Here is a 21,452-nt window from a genome sequence, read left to right as displayed (position 1 = left end):
TCCTGGAAGTACACATTCCATTGGAGTCTAATGTTCACTAATATATAAGCCAGTAGAATTTAACTTAGTCTCTTTGAGATTTTCTCCTTTTTAAAAATACCTTTTTCACATATTTTGAAAAATTTTACTGTTGCAGACAAAGCTGAACTTCATTCACGTGAACTTCATTTTGCCTCTTTGCCTGAGAATAGGGCTAAATTATAAAACAATTGAATAGACTGGGGCTCATTATGTCTTCATTATAAAGAATTTTTTTATCAAATCTTATGTAATTTTGTTATTGTAGAATCAATACACTCATAATAGAAAGCATTGTACGTTTCGGCTTCAATAAGTAAAGGATCCTGTTACATTTCAGTAAATGAAACGTAAATGCCACAGGTCAGATACAGCTCAAACAATATTTTTTATGGCGTTGGTTTATTTTAGATAATCCCTACAAACATTGCCATATATAAGGTGCGACTGTGCTTTCGAACTGATGCATACATATGTCTTCAAGTTCCTCTTCCTCTTCAAAGCAGAAAAGTAAGTGACGCCTAAAAGTCTCACAATATTGATAGCTAGGGTTCATCAGTGGAATTGCATTTGCTTTCCTGTGATAGGAATATCTAGTCCCAAAATAGGAGCGCATTGTCCAGTGCTGCCCTTCTGGCAGATGTCACCATGAAATGCTTAGGAATAATCATCTACTGATGTGTGCAGTGAACTGATGAGACTTGAGGCTGTGGAGATGGTCTTGGCCTTCCTCCCCGAACAGCCATTGAAACTCGTGTCCCTCGAAGCTGCTCTTTTCTTACGGCTGGCATGGGTGTTGTCTCCATCATTAGTGTCAAACACCACTGTCATGCTGGACTCCATTCTGGATACAGCGTATAGGCTACTTTGCCGGGTGGGGTGAAACCTGGCTGCCTTGAGCTCTAACTCATCATAGCTGGACACCTCAATGAAGGGGCACCAGCGGAAAGCTCGCTTGAAGCCAGCTCGGAACCTGGGAGGAAAGATGCTTGGTGAAAGCCTGTGCTTGTGGGAGCCAGGCACAGGCCTCCATCTGAAAACACATACCGTGCTGACAAGGACACTGACTTGGCTAATTATCTTGACCCTAATCCTATTTGTGGCGAAGTCAGTGGGAGTTTCCTTGACTAAAGTCTGAGTAGGGTAAAAAAGATAGTGGTAACAGCTCATTTCTGTTTATGATTTTCTATATACTTTCTCTGCATTTTAACTTTGATACTTTCCTGCTACTCAGTTTCCCTTCGCCTAAATAAATAAATGTCAGCTTTCATAGCACTATCTTCACAGAAATTGTATTGATTTGACCTATGATGAAAACTGCACCTATATTTCCATCTTCTCTCAGCAAGAAACTTTGTAGCGTTCTTTTCTCTAAAGTACCATCCAAGCTTCCAGATTCCAATATCCCGTCTGTTTTTCCGTTTCTAACAGAGATGCTTAAATGGGAATCATGTAATGCCTAATAACTGTTCATATAAAATATTTGGAAAATCATTCGTAATAATTAAAAAAGATCCTAGAAAGTTGAAAACAGAATGTGAACAATGTACAAACAGAAATTTTGAGGCTTTAACGCATTAGTGTGTGCAATGTTTATAGTTACTTTACTTCAATTCGGAAGCAGAGATTTACTATAAAAACTATTGTTACTTTCTGCGTATATGCATTTCCAGAATAGAAGTTAAACATATTAGAAAAAGCAATGGGCTGTGTATTCGTATGTAACCTGAAAAGAACACCTTTTAACTGAGATCTAAAACTTACCAGACTTTCTCACTTGTCTTCCTTCTCTTGTTTTTGTTTCAACACTCAGATGTGTTGTTTATTGTGTCTGTAAGCTTTTTGGAGCAATGGTTCAGCTACCACAGTGATGACTACAGATAAGAATTTAGATTAAGTTCTTAGTGAAAGTTGACTGATCTCACAAAAATAACCTTCTTTCCTCCTCAATTTTTTAAGTTTGCTACGGAGCTGCCACATGATGACAAACAAGCAGGTAGCTTGCTATTCTGCATTCTTCTGTTTAGATGCAGTCCACATTATGAAAAAATATTGAAAGAACCACTGATGGAAATGGTTTAAGTGAACGAAACTGTAAAACCTAATTTTTAAACTGTATTACTTTTCATCTCACCTTTTATCCCATTCATTCTCATCTAGGGCATTGTTTTTCTTCATCTTGAAATAATGCTTTCTTTATCTAAACACATAAATAGTATCCTAATTAGCCTGGAAGATGAGGCTGGGGCTAGGTTGTGTAACTGTCTGATACTAGATCTAGCAGAGGTAACACCACTACATGAGTTAATCTGAATCCCAGCAACAGGCTGTATTTTCCTACTGCATGAAAAGGAAGCAGACGTTTCGGCTTCTTGATTTCAATATGGAACTTAATTATATGAAAACTTTTACCGGTATGTCATTCTTGCACTGAATTCTGAACAAGGTGACCTTTAGTGTGTCTCAAAATTATGAAATTTTTGTTGATTTGTATTCTTTAATCCAGACATTTAATTTTGCAGTGTTTTTACACCAATAAAAACTTGGCAGGATTTCATCACATCATTTTCAATTGGACTCCTTTTGACAGATATTGTGTGATCTTTAGTGGGGTTTTATAAATATTTAACAAAATTGGTATAAAGCTTGTCATCACTTAAATTTGACACTGGCTGCTCATTTAAAAGTGATTTCAAATAATATTTAAGATTACTTATTCAATACTGATTCATACTGACTGAGTTTGTGAACTAATTAATTGTTCTTGGTGGTCTTTATCCAGTAATACTAGAAAAAATACTGAAAAATAGGATGGCCAGGATGATGTTTGTTTAGATCCTGGTCCTATAAGCTGAAATGAAAAAACATGACTTCATTCTGCAATCCAGTAGTCTCAAACTGTCAAATATCCGTAAAATCTCACCAAACTTAACACGTGCAGTGCCTTTGAAATTCAGAGCATAATGCGTTGCTATCAAACAGTACCGTAATTTAGTATTGAGTAACGAGAATATAAATATTTGTTTTATTAGCCTGTTACAGACCTCAGAGCTTAGTAGAAGTCTAATTGTGAGGTATAAAATACACAGTAAATCACATTTTATACTATACCCTTCCAGCACTGAAAAACAAATTTGTGGTTACATTTAGTTAGTGAACATACAGATTGCATTGTATACCGCTAATGATTGTCTTTACTTCTTTGTTTTAATGTTTTGCAAGCCAAAGCTATTGAACTGCTATAGATTTTAAGTTTCACATATAGAAATGGGGGTGGTTGGCTTCTGAATACTGGATTTTGCTCTGAAACTTTAAGTAGACCAAAGTATTTACTGGAAGTGCATATTTGTTTTTTTGGGATTCATTTCAAGTACAAACCTAAAGGAAGGTTTTTTCCGGTTTTATTTTCTTTCCCACTATTTGAAAACCATTCAAGTGAAAATTCTTTGTCTTTTATCCCATTTAAACCATTTATATTCTCATTGAAGTTATGCATGCTAACTGTTCCATAACCAGCTCTTACCTCTTGTTAAGACAGCAGTAGATAATGGGATTGTACATTGTAGAGCTCATGGCAAGCCAAAAGCTGGCCAAGTAGATTTGCTGAATGTATTTCCACCGATTTAATTGTTGATAGATCCCAGTAACTATGAAGTAAATGTGGTAAGGCAGCCAGCAGATGGCAAATGTCAGCACAACCACAATCATCATTTTTACCACCTGAAAGAAGGAAGTAATAATGTTATTTTATAATATGCATTAGCCTTTTTTTTTTTAATTATTTGGACTAGCATTTCAACATCCATTAATAATTTTCTTGATTATTAAAGTTAGTTAAATCTTCTCTAACTTTATTTGCATTGATTCTTCCAAGTAATATATTTGCTGGTTTATATTTGACTATCTCTAAAATATTACTTTTTTTCTGTACCCCTAATAATAGAATAAAGTTTTTTTTCTGTACCCCTAATCATGGAATAAAGTTACAGGGTGTTTTATTTGGACACTTCATTTTGGCCTTTATTGACCCAGGTATCTGTTGTGGTCTGCAAGTATATTCCTTGTCCCCAGTTATTAGATGTGATTTGAATAAACACCAGGTTGTAGGAAATGAGAAACTACAGTATCCTGTTTAATTTCAGAGGCTAACAATTTCCTTGGCTGGTGATCATTATTTGTTGTTTTGTGCAGGCATTGTAACATCTGTTACCTACCGTAGTTTCCATTAAGCACAAATGAAGAGGAGCTCTGTTTTGTACTTGAAACACAAGAAGAAAAGTCGTGAGTCATGTAAAATTTTCGCTCCTGTCTTTCCCTCTTCAGCTATGCCAAATACTAGCCCAGCTATCGTTTTCAACACTATGTTACACGTTTACACAACAGACTTTCTATTTGTAGGCAAAATGAAACCAGACAGGATAGATCTGTATTGGGAAGTCTCTTGTTCACTTCTACTGTGAATACTGAGGAATAATAGGGATTGCTAACAACAGTACCTTTCATTCTTCTGTACGTGGTGCCATTTCCTACTGTTTATAGTTTTGTCCACACGTATAACGGCACTATTAATATTTGATTCTCCTAAAGCACTTTTCATCAGTTAACTATAAATCATTGCAGAAGGAAGATCAGGGTTGAGAACTGAAACAGTACAGCTTTCCAGCAATAAATGTAGTTTAATTTGGTGGAACACTGTGTCACTCATGCCCCAGAGCTGCTAGAAACCACAGTATGTGTGCAGGTTGCCAGTCTGACATACTAAATCGTGTTAACAACATTTTCCGAAGAAAATTGTTTCTCTTTTTTCTAACATTTAAATTTTTATTGGCCAGTTTTCTGTGTTCTGTTGAAGGGAAAGGCAAGCAGTGCTTCCAGAGTCTACTTAAAGGCCTCCTGAAGTTAGTAAACCTTCACAGGCTCTACAAATAATAACTTTTTGATTTCAATTGTTGCGCTCAAAAATTAATGCAAAATGAGTTATTAAATTTTGATTTAACCTAAATATAGTGTTTCAGGTTTTCTTCAGGGAAACAGAAATAAAAATAACTATTTAAAAATAACTACTATAAAATAACAGAAATAAAATAACTATTTACTCTATGACCCAAATAAAATACTCAGCTAATTTTTTTTTGTCAGAATTTCAGGCAATTTGATTCTTATTTTAAACATTTTAACTTTTTTTAAAGTTTTGAAATGAAAAATACCAAATCACCCACAGAAAATCACGTTTTTTCCTGCAAGGTTACTCTTTTTTTTTTTTTTTAAAACAAAACACTCATATTTAAAAACAGTGAAATCGGCATAAAATTTTCTTGTTGCTGTCTGGAAATCTATGATTAAATATTAAATCATCATCATCATGAAAGCAGAAATTTCTGAAGTAAGTATTTAGACTACAAACAAATTATGGTTTTAGGTGGAAATTAGTGTTTGATTTAATTTGTGAAGTAACAAATCACTGGAATGACAGACAGTGAAGCACAGTACGTTCTTAATCATTCAGGTTTTCATCTGTTTTTCATAAATAACAAATTACCTAAAAATTTAAAGTTTCATTTTTCTGTCAGATAAGGCTGTATCAGTCTGAGTTTCACTGAAGTGAATGGTAACATACCAATATGTGTATGTTTAGGGGGAGACGTGCAATGGGGTTTCTTTATTAACAGGTACAGTGTTTTTTCCTGGAACAAAAAAGGTGCTAATTTTTCCAGCAAAAAGGGATGTTTAAGAAAAGTCAAGGTTAAGTTACCGTTCTTTTGAGTATTTATGTAGTACAATGCACTCATTGACATATTACCTAAGAAGATAAATGAGATTTGCAAGTCTGTGTGGCATAAAACTGTTTGAAACACAGGGCAGTTACAGTTGCATTTGAAGTCAACCACAGAATTTATGAGACAAATCAAAAAGCACTTTTCTGTCCTTGTTTCATCAGCTAAGAATGACTATGTGTTGGCAGAAATGGAGGAAAAGAAGAATAAGAGGTAGTTGAAAAGAAGGGAGATTATTCCCAATTTCCTTTACTCTTTCAGAGACAGGCACGCACAGTGTGCAAGGCTGTGCCTTACAGTTTATGGCTGCGGTTCTTCTCCATCCCTTTGGTCTTTTTGGATTATTTTGGAGTGCTTAGACATGTGGCTCTGACATACAAAGTTCTTTTGTTTCTTTTTAATATGCCTGTTCTGCTTTATTTTTTTGAGATAATATTATTTTGCAATTGCTTTCTCCTCTGCTCTGTATTGCATAGAATTCATTAATAAGGGTTTGCTCTTGTGCATTAGAAAACATTTCTAAAGCAACCAAACCAGAAAATTACTGAATTCAGTTGTGCTTAATGTCTAGCTCTGTTCCTGCCACCATTTCACCACAGAGCTTTCCACAATGTGTGACTGCAGTGAACATCACCAACTTGTGTCCCAGCGGCACTGTTTTTCCCTGGAGTTCCGTTCAATCTCTCTTGGAGTATTGTGGGCAGCATGACCAGAGGAAAGGGGTCTTTTTCTGTTCCAGGACTTTTATTAAAATGAGTTGTACTGAGTCTCTCAGTTGTGCAACCTTTAGGTTAGATTTGGAATATGATGTTGTCATAAAACATGTCATCCATGTTGATCAACATGTTCTGCTGATATTGTTGTGCTTCTGCCTTTGTCTGAGAAAAACTATGTCTACAAAAAAAGTTAATTCATGTGCTTTGTAGTCTTGTCCATTCCTTTAAATCCTTCCTTTCTGAGTAAGAAGCGGTCTTTCATTAATGAATGGCACGTAATGGGAAAAACGTGTATTTAAAAGAACAAAACACACAAAAGTTCATTGGAAGGTTTGCCTTTGTTGTGAAACATTTGAAGCAGTAAAAGTGAAAAGGAGCTAACAGACTGCTACACTTGGAAAGAGCAGCAAACACATTTCTTTTCCCTCCTGGTTTTATTTTGTGTGAAAAATAGCTAGAAAAATGAGTCTGATTTAGATGCAGCATTGAGAACAGCTCTTGAAAGATTAGGAATTAAATATACTTTTCTGAGAGACTCAGTTGCTGCTAGGGGGTTATAGCAATTCATATTGCAAGGCATTGATTTGCCATCAATGTCTAAGACTTAGTCCACGGAATCATTTCTTTTTCAATCTGCTCTGCAGCTCCTTATTGGAATTCTGAGTCATCTTTGATAGTGCTGCTTCTGCAAGGTCAGGAATTTGGTTTCTGATTTCATTTGCACTGATATCACACACTATAACTTCATTAGTTTCAGAACTTTTATTCGTAGGTGCTATGCAGATGTAAATGAGAAGCAGAGCAAATGCTTTAAGAACACATACAGTGTAAGAATGTCTTTGTTTACCCACTCATGGATGTTATTTGTCCATGAATACAACTTAAATGCTGTTCACAGATAATCTCTGAGAGTCATAATGTGTTTCTCTTTCATCTCTGTGCTTTTTTGGAGGAAGTAAAATACCAAACTAACATTGCACAAAGTATTTCTCCCAGCGTGTTAGGATGCCATCAGTAAACCCAGTTCCCAGTCCCGGGGACATATGTGGCACTTGTGAACTAAGCACCAGAGAGAAGGGAACACCATTATGTCTTTTGCTCCTCCACAACACTTAGTTGGAGTAAACTATCTATCTTCTGCAAGAAAATTAGGATTCAAAGATAACACTCCTGATATTAGTACAGAGACAAGACTGATTTCTGAGATAATAAGTGCTGTGGGTTTTCATATAATTTTGACAAGTTCAGGTATCTTCTGTGTCTTTTAGCCCATAGAAAGGATAGATTCTTAAGAGATGAAGAGATGCCTGTTTAGAAAGAGAAAGAATCCGAGAGCTTGGAAGTTTTTCAGTCAGGTAAGGTACTTGTCAATTCCAGTGCTCGATAAATCATTTCATTCTTCTGACTTATACTTTACATCCATTTTTTTCCTCAATTGCTTGAAATAAACTACTTTTCATTTCAGTTTGCATAATCCCCTGCTGCAGACAGAATTCACAATTGCTTATTTTGTTTTTTAAGCTGTAAAGTTGAAAAAGATATTCTATTCTAGTATGAAGTAGCTTTGAATCAGATTGCTGTCTTACAAATGCTAAAATGTGGGGTCCCCCCCAAATCAAAGCAATTCTGGCATTTTTCATGAGGTCTAGGTATTGCATTTTTAAATGTTGCTTTTCCAATGTTGCATGGAACATAGTTTTGACAGTGACTTTGAGGCTCTCTCGAGATGTCAAGAACTGTCTGTTTCATTGAAGAAAAGGGGTAAATCTTTGGCTTAGTCTTTTTTCCTTGAGAAGACATGGTTTTACAAGCATCTGATTGGGGATGGGGAGGAAAAGTTGTCACAAGTCTTATGTTACTTTATCTAAAAGAGATACCTCGATTTCTCACAACGGGTTGTTAGATATTAGGCAATGTGTTAATGTCTGCTGCTCAAACTAGATGACAAATAAAGGTAGGTGGCCTTGTATTATTGCCTTGGTCTTCAGCATGGAGTAGCATAAGAAATTTATGTTCTTTAGAAAATTACTCCAAGTGGCTGTTGTGGGATCAGCATTACTGGATATGGTTCTGAGATCTAGTTCTGAAAAAAGTGAAAAAGCTGATCTAGCGCTTTTGTACTTAAAATTCACACCATCACATATTTTACAGTGGTTTCCTTCCTGACCTGGAATGAGTGATGGGGCACACTTCACTTCCATGCTTCCAAGCAGAGATGAGATTTGATGTAGGGGGAACAAAATAATCATATCTTCTTTTGTTTTGCCAATAGGAGTAGTTGGTTCTTAAATCTACTTTCTGCCACAATTCTGAAAATGTTCTGGGACCTTTAATCCTCATTGAAGGCTCTCCCAGAACCTTGCCAGTGTTTTAAGACTCACTTGAATTTTCCATATAAGACTTAAGAGGGACTGTCACATGTGAATTTTCTCTCTTGGAAACCAGACCTTATATTGAATAGGCAATAAACAAATAAGGCTATGATGAATTATGCCACTGAATTATGCAAAAATATCCCTACACATGGTTTGATTTATGTGGGCTCGTGTCAATGAAAACTGCCCTCTTGAACCTAAAATGAGATGGATACCTTTGGTTGTCTTCAAAATAGGAGCACAGGCTCTAATTTCATATGGAAAGCCTACAGTCTTTTGCATTCTTTTATTTTCAGGTTATTCACTTAGGGGAATTAAATAAGTGATTTTTTTATATATATATAAACCATTTTAATGTTTGTGGTATTTCTCTATAATTCTGGCGCAAGAACATCATGGGAAAGAATGCAGATTATTTAATACATAGTTTGAAAACATCTTGCCTCTCTTTTCTGTTGATAGCAATAAAATTGTGTTGCCTGAAGATGAAATGAATTATTCCTGGACTGTACTTTTTTAAAATGCATGGCAAAATTCTGTTCAGAAAAAAACACAGTTACAGCTATCCTTTTATTGCCATCATAATTATGCATATGCAATGGTAGTAACATCTTCCCTTTCAAAGGTTGAAGCAAAAGTGTTTATTACTACCTAAGAAAAAAACCCAACAACTTAATGTCCCCCAGTCTATTTTAATTTAAATTCAGTTGAAAGGAAACTGTTAATGTTAGTGATGCTTGTGGTTTATATTTTGCATCTGATACACTTAGTTTATTTTTGTTATTCCACAAACGACTGTACAATGTTATGAATTTATTAGGAGAAGTAGGCTTGTAACTCTCATATAAAATATTTTGGAAATATTTGGTCAGTAAAAAGGCGGTATATGCTCTGGTCAGTTATTCTTGCTAAAACGTATCAGGAGCGTCATTGACCTGACAGCATCTGCTATTTCTGCTTTTGTACAGACATTTTAGCATTATTTCAAGTGTTAAAGTATCCACACTACTTGGCCATAACGGTCAACACACTGATCATTATTGCAGTGGTTGGATACTCCTGTGGAATAAGGTATAAGCTGACCCATGTCAGGGTGGCTGAAACTGTTTCCTAGAAAACCCTATCCAAAGCCTGTAGAAATCAGAGAAACTCTTTCTATCCACCCCAGCAGATGAATAATGACATAAAGGGGCTTTGAATAGGTCATTTACAGTGTTGCTGTCCAGAAAATTCTAAAGTATGAGGTACTTGAGTTAAAGGATTAAATTTGTTAGGTGAAAGTATCAATAGAGATAGCAAATACCCCTGTGTGTGTAGGTGATAATTTTCACCTGCTTCTAAAAAGCACATTTGGAATATTGTAGGTTCTCTGCAGTTCAGCTTCTGCCACCATTTGTGATGTCTCTGTCCTGTTTCATCTGGTTTCCCCTTTGTAAGTTTTTGCAGTGACAGGAGTTTAGTGAGGTCTCTCATGCTAAATCTCAAGGAAATAGTCATGTAGCCTCTGCTTTAACTCAGAAAAAGATGAGCTGAAATTATGGTTTTGGTTGTTTTTTTTTTACATGAATAGCAACATGTAATGAATGTAAAAGTGTACAAGTGCAATACTGGAGCTGCGGTTCTGCTCTGCTGGATATACAACTCTTGCAGTCCTCCAAAATGGCTGGTCTGTATCAGGTTTCCTGGACTTTTCACCACACAAGTGCTGAGCACTATTCCAGAAAGCTCAACAGGCTGAAAGCTCACAACTTCCCTACAGGGACTCAATGATGAAAGGGCTTCCTATGAGCTCTCTCTTATCTATCTCTCTATATACAGAGCTATACATATAGTTGCAATTTAGTATATATACTGTGATAACTTTGCAGATTAGATGAGACACATTCAGAGACAAAAACGTTGTTCTTCCATAGGTCGGATCGTACTCGGAAAAATTCTGGGATTTGCTGAATTAAGGACTAATAAAATGTTATGTTTTGAGTTGTGGAATCAGTTGTTGTGAACAAATGAGGAAGAGAGAGATGTATTGATTCATTACAGCATGACCGGGCCATCAGTTTAATGAAAGGAATAAATGTGAGATATGTTCCAGATGAGACATTTTCAGTGGAGACAGGAAAGTGTTATTACCAGTATGCAAGACCATGGTGAGACTTCATTGCTGGCATTCCTTGTCTCGTTTTGGTCACTAGTTGCATACAGATGTTGGTATATAAAAGAAGACCAGAAACACTTGTTTAATTTATGTACTGAATGTAAATAAAGGCTGAGAGAGGATATGGTTATAAAAACATCTGTAGAGGTGTCACCAGTGAGGGATAGTAAGTAATTAATTAAGCTAACAGAAAATAATGGCATAAATAGACCTGTCCATAAATAAATTTAGCCTGGAAACTGGAGCTCTGGGAATGGTGAGATTTTTAGAACACCTCCCATTAGATGTAGAGGTCCAGAGGCAAAATGGGTTTAAGATGAAGATTTAAGACGATGTTGGAGGAGTTCTGTTAGGTTTGTCTGTGATGACAGGTCTTGGGCCGTGAGGCTGGTTCCTCTCCTGTTATCTTTTAACATTTTAATATTGAAAGAGACAAACTGACACCAAGGGAATAAGTGGAGAAAGCTCTGGACACAGTTCAACATCTTCAGATGTCTGGCAAACGAGGGACAATTTTGCTTTTGGAGAAGCCTTTAAAAGCTCATGAGAATTCCTTCTTCCTAGTTCTTTCTTTACTTTAAGCAAGAAATGTGACAATGTCAAACATAACGACAGATAAAAATTACCTTTAAAACTTGCCTTCTCTCATTGATATGAAAATCTTCAAATGGATTTCATTTCTAGAGTAGTTTCACAAAGTCTAAGATGTATGACTAGGTGAGTCTAAGCTCAGAGGAGATTGACTTAAAAGTATGAAATCATGAAGTTAGACTAGTTTTATGATAGGGAAAACAAAGAGATGCTCTGAGCTAATAATTTCATAAACTTTTGTTTCCATTCATTGTATTTCATGTAGAGGACAGACATCGTATGGGCATAACAAGCTGCCACTTTCGGGGTTATTTTTGTCACAACTTCAACTGTTTAAGGAATAAACCAGCAGATACTTCCATGTAAGGACTGGAATCATTAAAAAGCATCCCTTTTTTCATTTGGTTGTTGGCTGACAACAAAGCAGTGGAATGTACAGAACTGGTGCTAGCTGGGGTAAATTGTCCTTCAACATGATATTGCTTAGTCTTCTTGCTTTTTGGATGTGCTGAACAATGCCTGCTAAATTTACGAGTGGCTGCACTGAAATACAGCTGTGGTTTTCCACCGTGTCAAAGCTTTTGCCAACGAGGTGCTCATAATGCATCAGCATTTCAGATAAATAATAATTTAAGTGGGCCTGTATGAAATTTCAGATAGTCAAGCAATATAGACATGCACACAATATAAGCTGTCTGTTAGCTATGTGAGACCACCTGTTCTTAAAATAGTGTTTAATTCTCCAGCTTCCTCTTGTTTGTTGTTTCTGTTCTAGCATACCCCTATCTTTTTTTCTTCGTTTTATTTTCATTTTTAATCTCTGCAAAGTCAAATAATAGGCCCATTTAGAGAAGAGGATTACTGATGGACCAAAAAATTAAACAGGCACCAATTTTTGGCAGGAGGTATGTATTATTCACAACAAATTGAATTTCTGCACCTCATTACCCCATGACAGAATGGGTGGGTTGTTTCACTTATCACTCTCAGAAATGTAAAATCAACCAAAGGGAAGGGGTACTTTCCCAGGGGGGAAGCGCACGTGCCCCTTTGCGTATGTTTGCACAGCTCTGGAGTGGGCACTTTGTCAGTATGTAAGCAAAGACATTTCTATCCATGAAGCACAAGCACAATGAATCTACAAGGTGGAAACATTCATGCCCCATGAATAAATAAGTAGTGGGAAAGGCACAATGGCAATATAAGTCTCTTACACGGGCTGCTGTTGCATGACCAATTTGGATGAGCTGTAACTAAGATGCCTTTCTCCTGTATCTGTGTGCTCCAGCATTTGGTTCTCTTTGCATACGTAACATGGAGAAGTGACTATTTAGACACACGTGCAGCCTTGGTAGACCATTATGTAAATAAAGGCCAAAAAATTCAGTGGCTATTACTGTCTGACTTTTAAAAAACAATCATAAGTGATGATTCAGTATAGACTAGAGTGTCAGCTGTGAAGATGTGGACTATCCCTTGAAGTCTGTAGTACAAAGCTGTGTAGAGTAGTTGATTGCAGCTGGTGCTTTTAATGGAATTTAGAATAATGAAGTTATAGTGACTTTCTGCTATATTAAACTGTTTAACTCCCTTATGCCATTGGAATATATGGAATAAATGGAATATAACATAAAAGTTATTGGAGATTGGAAAGCTGATCCTCATGCTGGGAAAAACTAGAAGATGGATTGCTTAAATAACTGGGAAGATATTAAAGTTACCATATCTTCGTGCAGTCCCTCGGGGTAGCAATTGTTTTCCAACCTTGAAGAAGTCTGAACCAAATGTCTAGGATAAAAGTGGGGCTTCAAGATGGTGTTGGCAGAAAATAGGAAGTCATGTGCAAGACAAGTCCTTGGACCCAGAGTGTCAAAACACTTCGTTTATATGGCAGAATGCAAACTTTCACATGAGGTTCTATGAATGGGCCAGTATCTAACTAGTCTGTCTGTCTAGACTTAGTAGTTGATTGTTAATAATAAGGATCTTTGATTTCAGAATTACTTACGGTATGACATGTGAGTTCATAGTGTAATACTCTCATCAGCTATTTTTGATTAATAAGATATATATTATGAGTATAGTCTAGTTTTTCCAAATCTGTGTCATTCTTTGTGGGTGCTTATAATTAATTCAGTGTTCCACGACCTTTGATGCTACACTGTAATGTTTTGGGCTTTGACTCTCTTGCCTTTTTTTTCCTTTTTAATTTAACAAATTATGCCTCTTAATAAACTACTCCATAGTGAAACAATTCAGCTTCTTTCTTTCATCCTGAACTGGTCAGCTACTGTTTAATGCCAGCAAAAGTATCATTATTTCTAACTAGAGCTTTTCTTATTTTGTGCAATGTGGTATAAAATGTATATAAACATGATTTCATGTCATGTAGTTATGTGTGGTAAAAAAAAAGAAAAAAGGAAAATCTGCCTTTTCAGTTGCGCTGAAAGTCAGAAGTCAGGAATAATATGCTGAACTATATTTTTATATGTGTGCTGCTGTGTAAAAAAGGAACATAAGGACATAAGACAATTCTGTGACAGAATAATAGGAGGTGCTCTTTAGGGAGATCTCATGAACCTGGCCATTTTCCTAATACTCTCCCAGCATCCAAAATTATCTTACAGAAGGGTGCATCCCTGCTTCATCCTTTCAGTATCTATTTATGAATTTATTGTCTGATAATTTGCCTAATCTCTTTCTGAACCTTCTCAGGCCATAACATCTGGCAGGAGAATCTCAGAAGCTCTTTACCAACTCTAAAATTCCATCTCTTAAAGTACTTTCTCTTCTACCTGCTTGAAACTGCTCTCCTGTTAGTTCTTGTATTTCAAGATTTGGTGACCAACAGTTCTTCAGTCACTTTATCTACCAGCTTCATGATTCTGAAAACCTTGATCACCTCATTCCTTGGCCGCCTCCTCTCCAAACTGAGAAGTCCAGGCCATTTCAGTCTCTTCATAAGACCTTTGATCATTTTAGTTGCCCTTCTTTGGACTTTCTCTAAATCCATGAAGGAAAAAAAAAGAACAAACTAGAGAAATACGTGTGAGTGGCTGTGTGTGAAGCGTTCACGTAGTAGTTCTTACAGACACCATTTGTTCGGATTCTGGCCTGTTGCTTACTTCTGTAGTCTGTGAAAGAGGGGAAATATTTCATGTAAGTATTTCAGAAAATTGTTAGGATGTCTTTTTGTAATATTTACTTGTAGTCCTTTAAGACTTCAACTGGATATTTCTGTTTATTTAGTAAAAGCTTTTCACACCTTAATGTTAAGTGATTTTTGAATTTTCATGTAACTGTTTTGACCCTGACTTGGAAAAGTGTGTCCTGCCTTCTTACTTGATTTGGCTTCTCACACTATGTAATATTTAAAATTCATATTCAAAAGTGGTTCTTATGACATCATTATTCCTACAGCCTCACATCATTTTGAATATTAGTTTCTTTTCAGATGGAAATCTTAAGTTTTCTACTTTTTTGTTTTCTCCTCCACTCTGTTGTATATACTGTATTAACTGATTAAATAGATGCATTTGACTGTAAATTGATATGGGATGTCTACTTTTGCTGTCAAAATATATATGGAAAACTTTGAAAATTTCCTTATTTAGGAAATTTAGGCTGGTAAACTTGACCATCTCTCTAGTGCTTCCTGTAACGCTGCGAGTAACTAGTAAGCTGTTTTTACATGCAAATTTGCAAAACAATTGTGATATTGGAACAATGAGGCTTTTAGTCAATCTTCATTGCAGTGAGAAGTTGAGATGACACCTCAAGCTGTGTTAGGTGAAGGAAAGAATACAGGCAGAAGCATAAGTATGGAGGAATCATAAAAATTGCTGAAAAAGCTGCACAGTGACACATTATCATAAAGTTAATAGAGGTAAAGGGGATCGTAAAGACAAAATATAAAAGTTAAGGAGAGTATTTTCTGTTCTTATGTATTCTTCCTATTGGGACAAGGCAATGTCATCTTCTATTGAGAGAAAAGCTATTTTTTTCAGAGGAAAGTTGCATCAGAACTACGTCTTGACAAAGACAACAGGAACTGATTGATGTTATTTTCAGTACATGATTATGCCCTCTTACAGGTTAAGTAAAGTTGGAAGAGGAATCAGAACAGAAGGTTAGATAGAAGAAGCAGTGTAGAGACAACATCTGAGTCTCTAATTATTTGCATTGTATATAAAGAACCCTTTGGCCTAATAAAACCGATATTAACAGTATGAGCTGCCTATATAAACTTCAGTTACGTATGACAGTACTGAAACTATAATTCTGTCTTGTGAAAATGGGAATTGCAGGAAACGAAATGATGTTGAGCTCAACATCAGTCAGTCTCATACCAGGAGCTCTAAGAAGAGGTAATGGCTGCAAAGTTCCCACATGTGGTGGATGTTCATAAATTCAAAAGACTGATGTCAGGCAAATTTAAATGGGTCAGTCCCTGAGACATTTGATCTGTCAAAGAAAAAAAAAAAAAAGTAGTAGTCATAGTAGTCTCATGCAGTCTTGAATTTCAAAAATTTCCAGTCTTTGACCCTTTAAGATACTAAGTATGACTTTGTGTTGCCCAGCCTCTAGTGCATACTGTAAAATTCTTTGCATTCTTTGATGTTGCTTTCAGAAGGATTCAGGGTGCATTGCATAGTCACATGTATGAAGTGATGAGACTATCTATCAAACTACTAACAATTTTCTAAAGCTTCAAGTCTTTTCTTGGCACATATGGTTTCTTTAAAAGGTCTTCCATGAGCTGTTCACTACCTTCTTGACATTAAATACTATTTCAAACAATCCTAATAAACTTCCTTTGCACTGTGTCATTGCATAATATGAAACATGCAGTCAGCTATTTTATATTTCTCATTCATCATTATAAGTGCAGCCAGAAAAGACTTTCCATATGTCTAGATAGCTAGCTTGCTAAATAGCAAGAAAAACAGATGATTTCTTCGTCTTAACAAAGGAAAAGCAATAGCTCTGTTATGAAAGTCAGGCTGAATGATAGCTTTATTTGGACTCCAGTCTATTAGTTCATCTCCATGATTGACCAATTATGATTCATCTTTACAAATAGCAGTTATTTCATACATCCTGCTGGAGAGCACAGCAGTGGAATTGAAGAGCTGTCATGGAGCTCTGCCAATAAGGTCACTGATGCAGTTATAATATATCTGCACATAATTTAATCCCATTGTTGCATGTATTGAAGGCATGCATTCCAGTACTCTCACATTTAAAATCCTTTAATTAAGGATGCTACTTCTTGTCTCTTGCATATATTTAGAGTTCTAAAGAGGTGCTGGTTTTAAAGTATTTGAGGGATTTCGTTGGAACCTTCATAGCATGTAGTAGAAGACAGCTTTTCCCTTCAGCGCCCTTTAGTTTTTATGACATAAGAGATTGATTTTACTTAGTCATTATAACAGGTGCTGAAGTTCTGGGATCTCCTGGTTCTCCAAGTTAGCTTTTAATAATTTTCTTTCCACACTTGCTTTTGCAAACTGTGTCTGTTACAGAAGGTAATTCATCAGTTTGTCTTTACAATCAGACTCCGGACACCCTCCACTCAATATCTGCTTCCTTTTTTGCACTGGCTGAAAAGGCAGTTTTGATAATAGCGTGGTTAATTGACCAGTGAAATCTTTTTCTGCTTATGTTGTGTAGGAAAGGTGATTTCGTAACTTTGAAAATACACTTTTGGATAAGTGACAACATGCACGGCAAAGACTGTGATGGTAATGTTGGATGTTTATGGTTAATGTTAAAGAGTAAAATGCTGATCTTTTGAAACACTTTCAGCATTTCTGGAAATTAGTCCAGTAATTTCATCTTGGGGCAAATATGCAAAACGTATTGGTTACTTTTCCATGATGATTTTTCATCATTTTCTCTCCATTCACATTCAAAATAATCTTTGAATATGTATTACAAGGCAATAGTAGTGATAATATCAGTCAAACTGTATTTTGCTTCCTTAAGAAAGGCTAGCAATTTGCCCTCTTAAAAAAAACTATGTAAAGGCAACAATAAATAACACCTTTGATTTCATGGGAGGCATTGCGCATCATACAGTAAATCTGTCTAGGTATGTCTACCATTTTGACAACTGAAACTTGCCATAGAAAGTTTTGCATTTGTCTCTTATGAGTCTGAAGATGTATGACTGAGAAAATGATCCTAATCTTTCCTTTCATATATCCCCTGGCATAACAACTTTTTCTGTGTAGTATGTGAGGGAAAAAAACCTTTCATATTCCTGGCAGTGCCCTGAAAGAAATGGAAGCATCAGTGTTCTTTAGTATTTGCAGAAGATCTATCGTCTCAGGACCCAATAAGCTGCACTCTGCTATTGCTACAGTGTGGAAGTATACACCACTGTTCAAACATATTCACAGTATCAGGAAGCAACCTGAGCAATTGAAAATGAGCTCATCGTTGTGAGTTAGAACTCCATGTTTGGGTACCATTTTTACAAATCCGAAGGGTAAAGTATTTTACTATGCATTTTAGTATGAAAAATTTGTCAGAAATAAAAAGTTGAAGGACTGCCTTAATAAAGAAGAAAAGTTAGGTTAAGAAAAAATGTTATAAGAGAGAAACCTTCATGGCACTGCAACATAACGAAAACTCAACTGGAAATAGTCAAATAATCAGTTCATCAACAATCCACAGTCTTGTTAAATTAGGCAATACTTACAGTGAAAAATATTGAAATAAAATAACTAGAAAAAATAGTTTGTATTTTTCACCAAAAGTTATTGATTTAAAAACGAAATTATTCAATATGAGCAGGCCAATCAGCACTCATTTCAAAGATGCATGCACCTTAATTTACTGAAAATTACAGCAAGATTCACTTTTCTTTCAGTGGGATGAGAATCTGGCCCAGGAGGATCTAATCATTTGTTAGCCCATTGTTCAAAACTCAGTATTTTGTCTCTGTAAAGGCTAAACATTTGGGCTTAGTTTCCACATATCAGACACACTATATGCTGCTACATGTGGAGTAAGAAATTAAAATCCAAATGTTAACTTCAGTTAATGATGAACAGTAAAGTTCAAAAAAGAAGAGCTAGTGAACATAGAAGACAACTTGTCAAACCTAATAAAAAGTTTTATTGAAGTAAATCTCTCATTACTGTTCTTTCAAGTGTCTTGTTGTTTCTGAAGGAGTATACTGGGATAGTTTGCAACACAATTGCAGATGGTATTATCAAGATTCACTTAGTGAGGTTTAATGGAACAATACCTTTCTCTTAGCTTTGAGCTGCTCGTGATATTTGTTGGATGTGTCGCCTGGTATTTCTCCTCCCCACAGGGTAATTCCCACTATGGAGTAAGTGATGCCCATGACAAGCAGTGGAAAGCAGTAGACGAGCACAATCACAATGACATGATACCTGCAATGAAAAAGCATTAAGCCGATAAGTGCTTTCAGAGGAGCTATGCTAATGGAATGGGCTACTAGAAGTCAAGAGTGCTACTATAGCACAAAGTATGTTTTGTATTGACTGGCTAGTAGTCAGTGTTTTCCCTGTCTTTTTGAAAGTCTAGAATTGCACTGCAAATTAATTACATTTTAATGCAAGTGCTTTATGGGGTTTCTAGTTCTGATTCTGAACTTGCAGTAGCATAAAATAAGACAGACTCTATAGTTATCATGATTAGTGACTGCAGAATATGGTATGTTTGTCCATAACTAGCTGAATTGATTTAATTATTGCACAGCCATGTGTCCTAAGGGAAAGCTAGGGGTTTTTAGCTCTAGTCTGGACTATAAATGAAAACAGAAAATAAATATTTAAATGGTAAGGCCCTGGTAAGTGTCCTGTATTACCCAAAGTGCTTCATATGGCAGATCTGTTGCCCATGTGCTACATAGTCATCGCTGCTGGTGTAAGCACTGGGGAGGGATGGAAAAGAACTTATTTTGCCTCCTGTTTGTTCCTGATTAAACGCCATTTTCAGATAAAATCCCAACAAATAATCAGTGAAGAATCCCCATCCATCACTGAGAGTGACCTTACTGCCCTAAAGAGAAATATCTGTGCATGGCTCCTAAAGTGATAAAAATTATATATGATCAGGGCCTCTTTCACCTGCCTAAAAGAGAACAAAATGTCGAGTTTGATCCTGGATGGTTAAACAGGCTTTCAGCCTTGGATACAGAGTTCATTTTAAATGCCAATGAAGACATGAAAGGGCAAATAATGTTTCGATGGATAGGTAGCCACTCATTCCTAATTCTGACAGAGGGACAAATAGGATAAATTCAATGTAATTGACTGTTATTCTACACTTTTGGAAACTGGAACCAATTACAGGTTTTACAGTTTTCTTATTTGAACTGATATCTGACGTAAGTAATTGTGATAGTGTAACAGAATGAAGTGGGATAATCCAATCCTTTGATGAACAGACACAGAAAAAAAGCCTGATTAGGACAATGAGGGGCTGGAAATACTTGTTTTCCTGGTTAGGATGGAAAAGAAGCTTGCTTTGAATTTTATGTTCTGTGCCCGTTTATGACCACCTCTATCTGTATAGAAGTAGCCATCTTAAGTGAAGCAGTGATGGTAAACATGCAGAAATGAGATGGAGAACACTCATAGAAGTAGAAGAGAACAAAGGGGTTCCACTTATCACTTAAAATGCGCTATCTTTCTAGCTTAGAACACCCACTTGACATTTCTCAATGGTCAATGCTGTTAGTTATTCTGCATGTAGAGTTATTCTGCACGATACTCTATGGCTTTTGCTAAGTCCATTGCAAGCGTAGAAACCACCATGCACAAGTTTGAAGGAACAAAAGCTTACGTAAAATGCTGTTTTGGACCACCTGGCCATGCTACATAGCAAAGAGTTCTCCCAGGCATCACCTTGGTTATCGAATATAGGCACTGGGGAAAGGCCAACAGGAAAGCCAAAATCCATATGCTCCCAATGACCACTTTGGTAGCAGTTGCAGAGAGCCTGGGTTTCAAGGGATCAATAATGGCCATGTACCTGTGAAAGAAAGCAAAAACCCGTGCATAAGAAGCCTTCAGAGATTAGGTTGTATATAGAATCAATCAAAGCTTAGGGTTTGGAGAAGGATAAAAGCAGACATATTTGTCTCCCTGGAGTTCTGATGGCATTGTACTCTTTGAGTGGTTCAGTCCACATGAAGGCAGTGCTGGAAGAGAAAGAAGGTTCACTGAATATCATTTTAAAACTGTAGGACACCCAGTTAACCATATGTATACCAGCAGAGCAACTATTTCTCAAAGAGTTAGTTAACCCTGTTACTGCACAACTTGATGAAAAGCTACAGGGCAGCTGCATCCTCTGTTACTCTGCTGCATAATATGGGGTTTATCTCTAATTAAAAAATTAACAGCCAAGCTGTCAGGATTATTAGTCATCTATCCAAAAGCCACAGGAACCTGATAAGTCTGCATGGATTTATTTCAGTAAACAGACTGATTTTGCATCGTCTGCCAAAGAGCCCTAGACTGCAGTTGGTTCATACAGAGACTGAGAGAGGAGCCATAGGAGCTTTTCCCTGGGCAATGTATCAGCGATAAAAGGACCAAGAAAAAAGTATGCATAAAGCATGACAACATCTCATTTGTTTTTCGGTTCCTGTGTTTTCAGGTAGGATACTCTTCTTGTTGCTGTCCTATAATTGTACTGGCAATCCACATATGCTGATATCTTTAGAAGAACATGCAAAAAATCAATAAAGTCAATAAAATCCCTCTAAGTAATTACAATTTAAAAGCATAGGAAAAAAGAGCAACAGGAAGGCATTAAGACAGACAGTAAAAGAAAA

The 21,452-nt window shown here is 36.3% G+C and overlaps 1 protein-coding gene across 1 annotated transcript in view; it reads right to left on the bottom strand.

Annotated features, from left to right (window-relative positions):
* Positions 1-675: 675 nt before the first annotated feature.
* TACR3 (tachykinin receptor 3) overlaps positions 676-21,452 on the bottom strand; it is a 36,577-nt gene continuing 15,800 nt past the window's right edge. Inside the window, exons 2-5 of the mRNA XM_074589441.1 lie at positions 20,456-20,644; positions 18,888-19,038; positions 3,542-3,738; positions 676-991 (exon numbers count right to left, since the gene is read on the bottom strand). Coding sequence (XP_074445542.1) covers positions 676-991; positions 3,542-3,738; positions 18,888-19,038; positions 20,456-20,644 — 853 coding nt within the window. The remainder of the gene's footprint in view (positions 992-3,541; positions 3,739-18,887; positions 19,039-20,455; positions 20,645-21,452) is intronic.

Source organism: Larus michahellis, chromosome 5 (assembly GCF_964199755.1).
Source record: "Larus michahellis chromosome 5, bLarMic1.1, whole genome shotgun sequence".
In the NCBI taxonomy this organism is placed as follows: domain Eukaryota; kingdom Metazoa; phylum Chordata; class Aves; order Charadriiformes; family Laridae; genus Larus; species Larus michahellis.
This window is presented reverse-complemented; position numbering and strand designations above follow the sequence as displayed.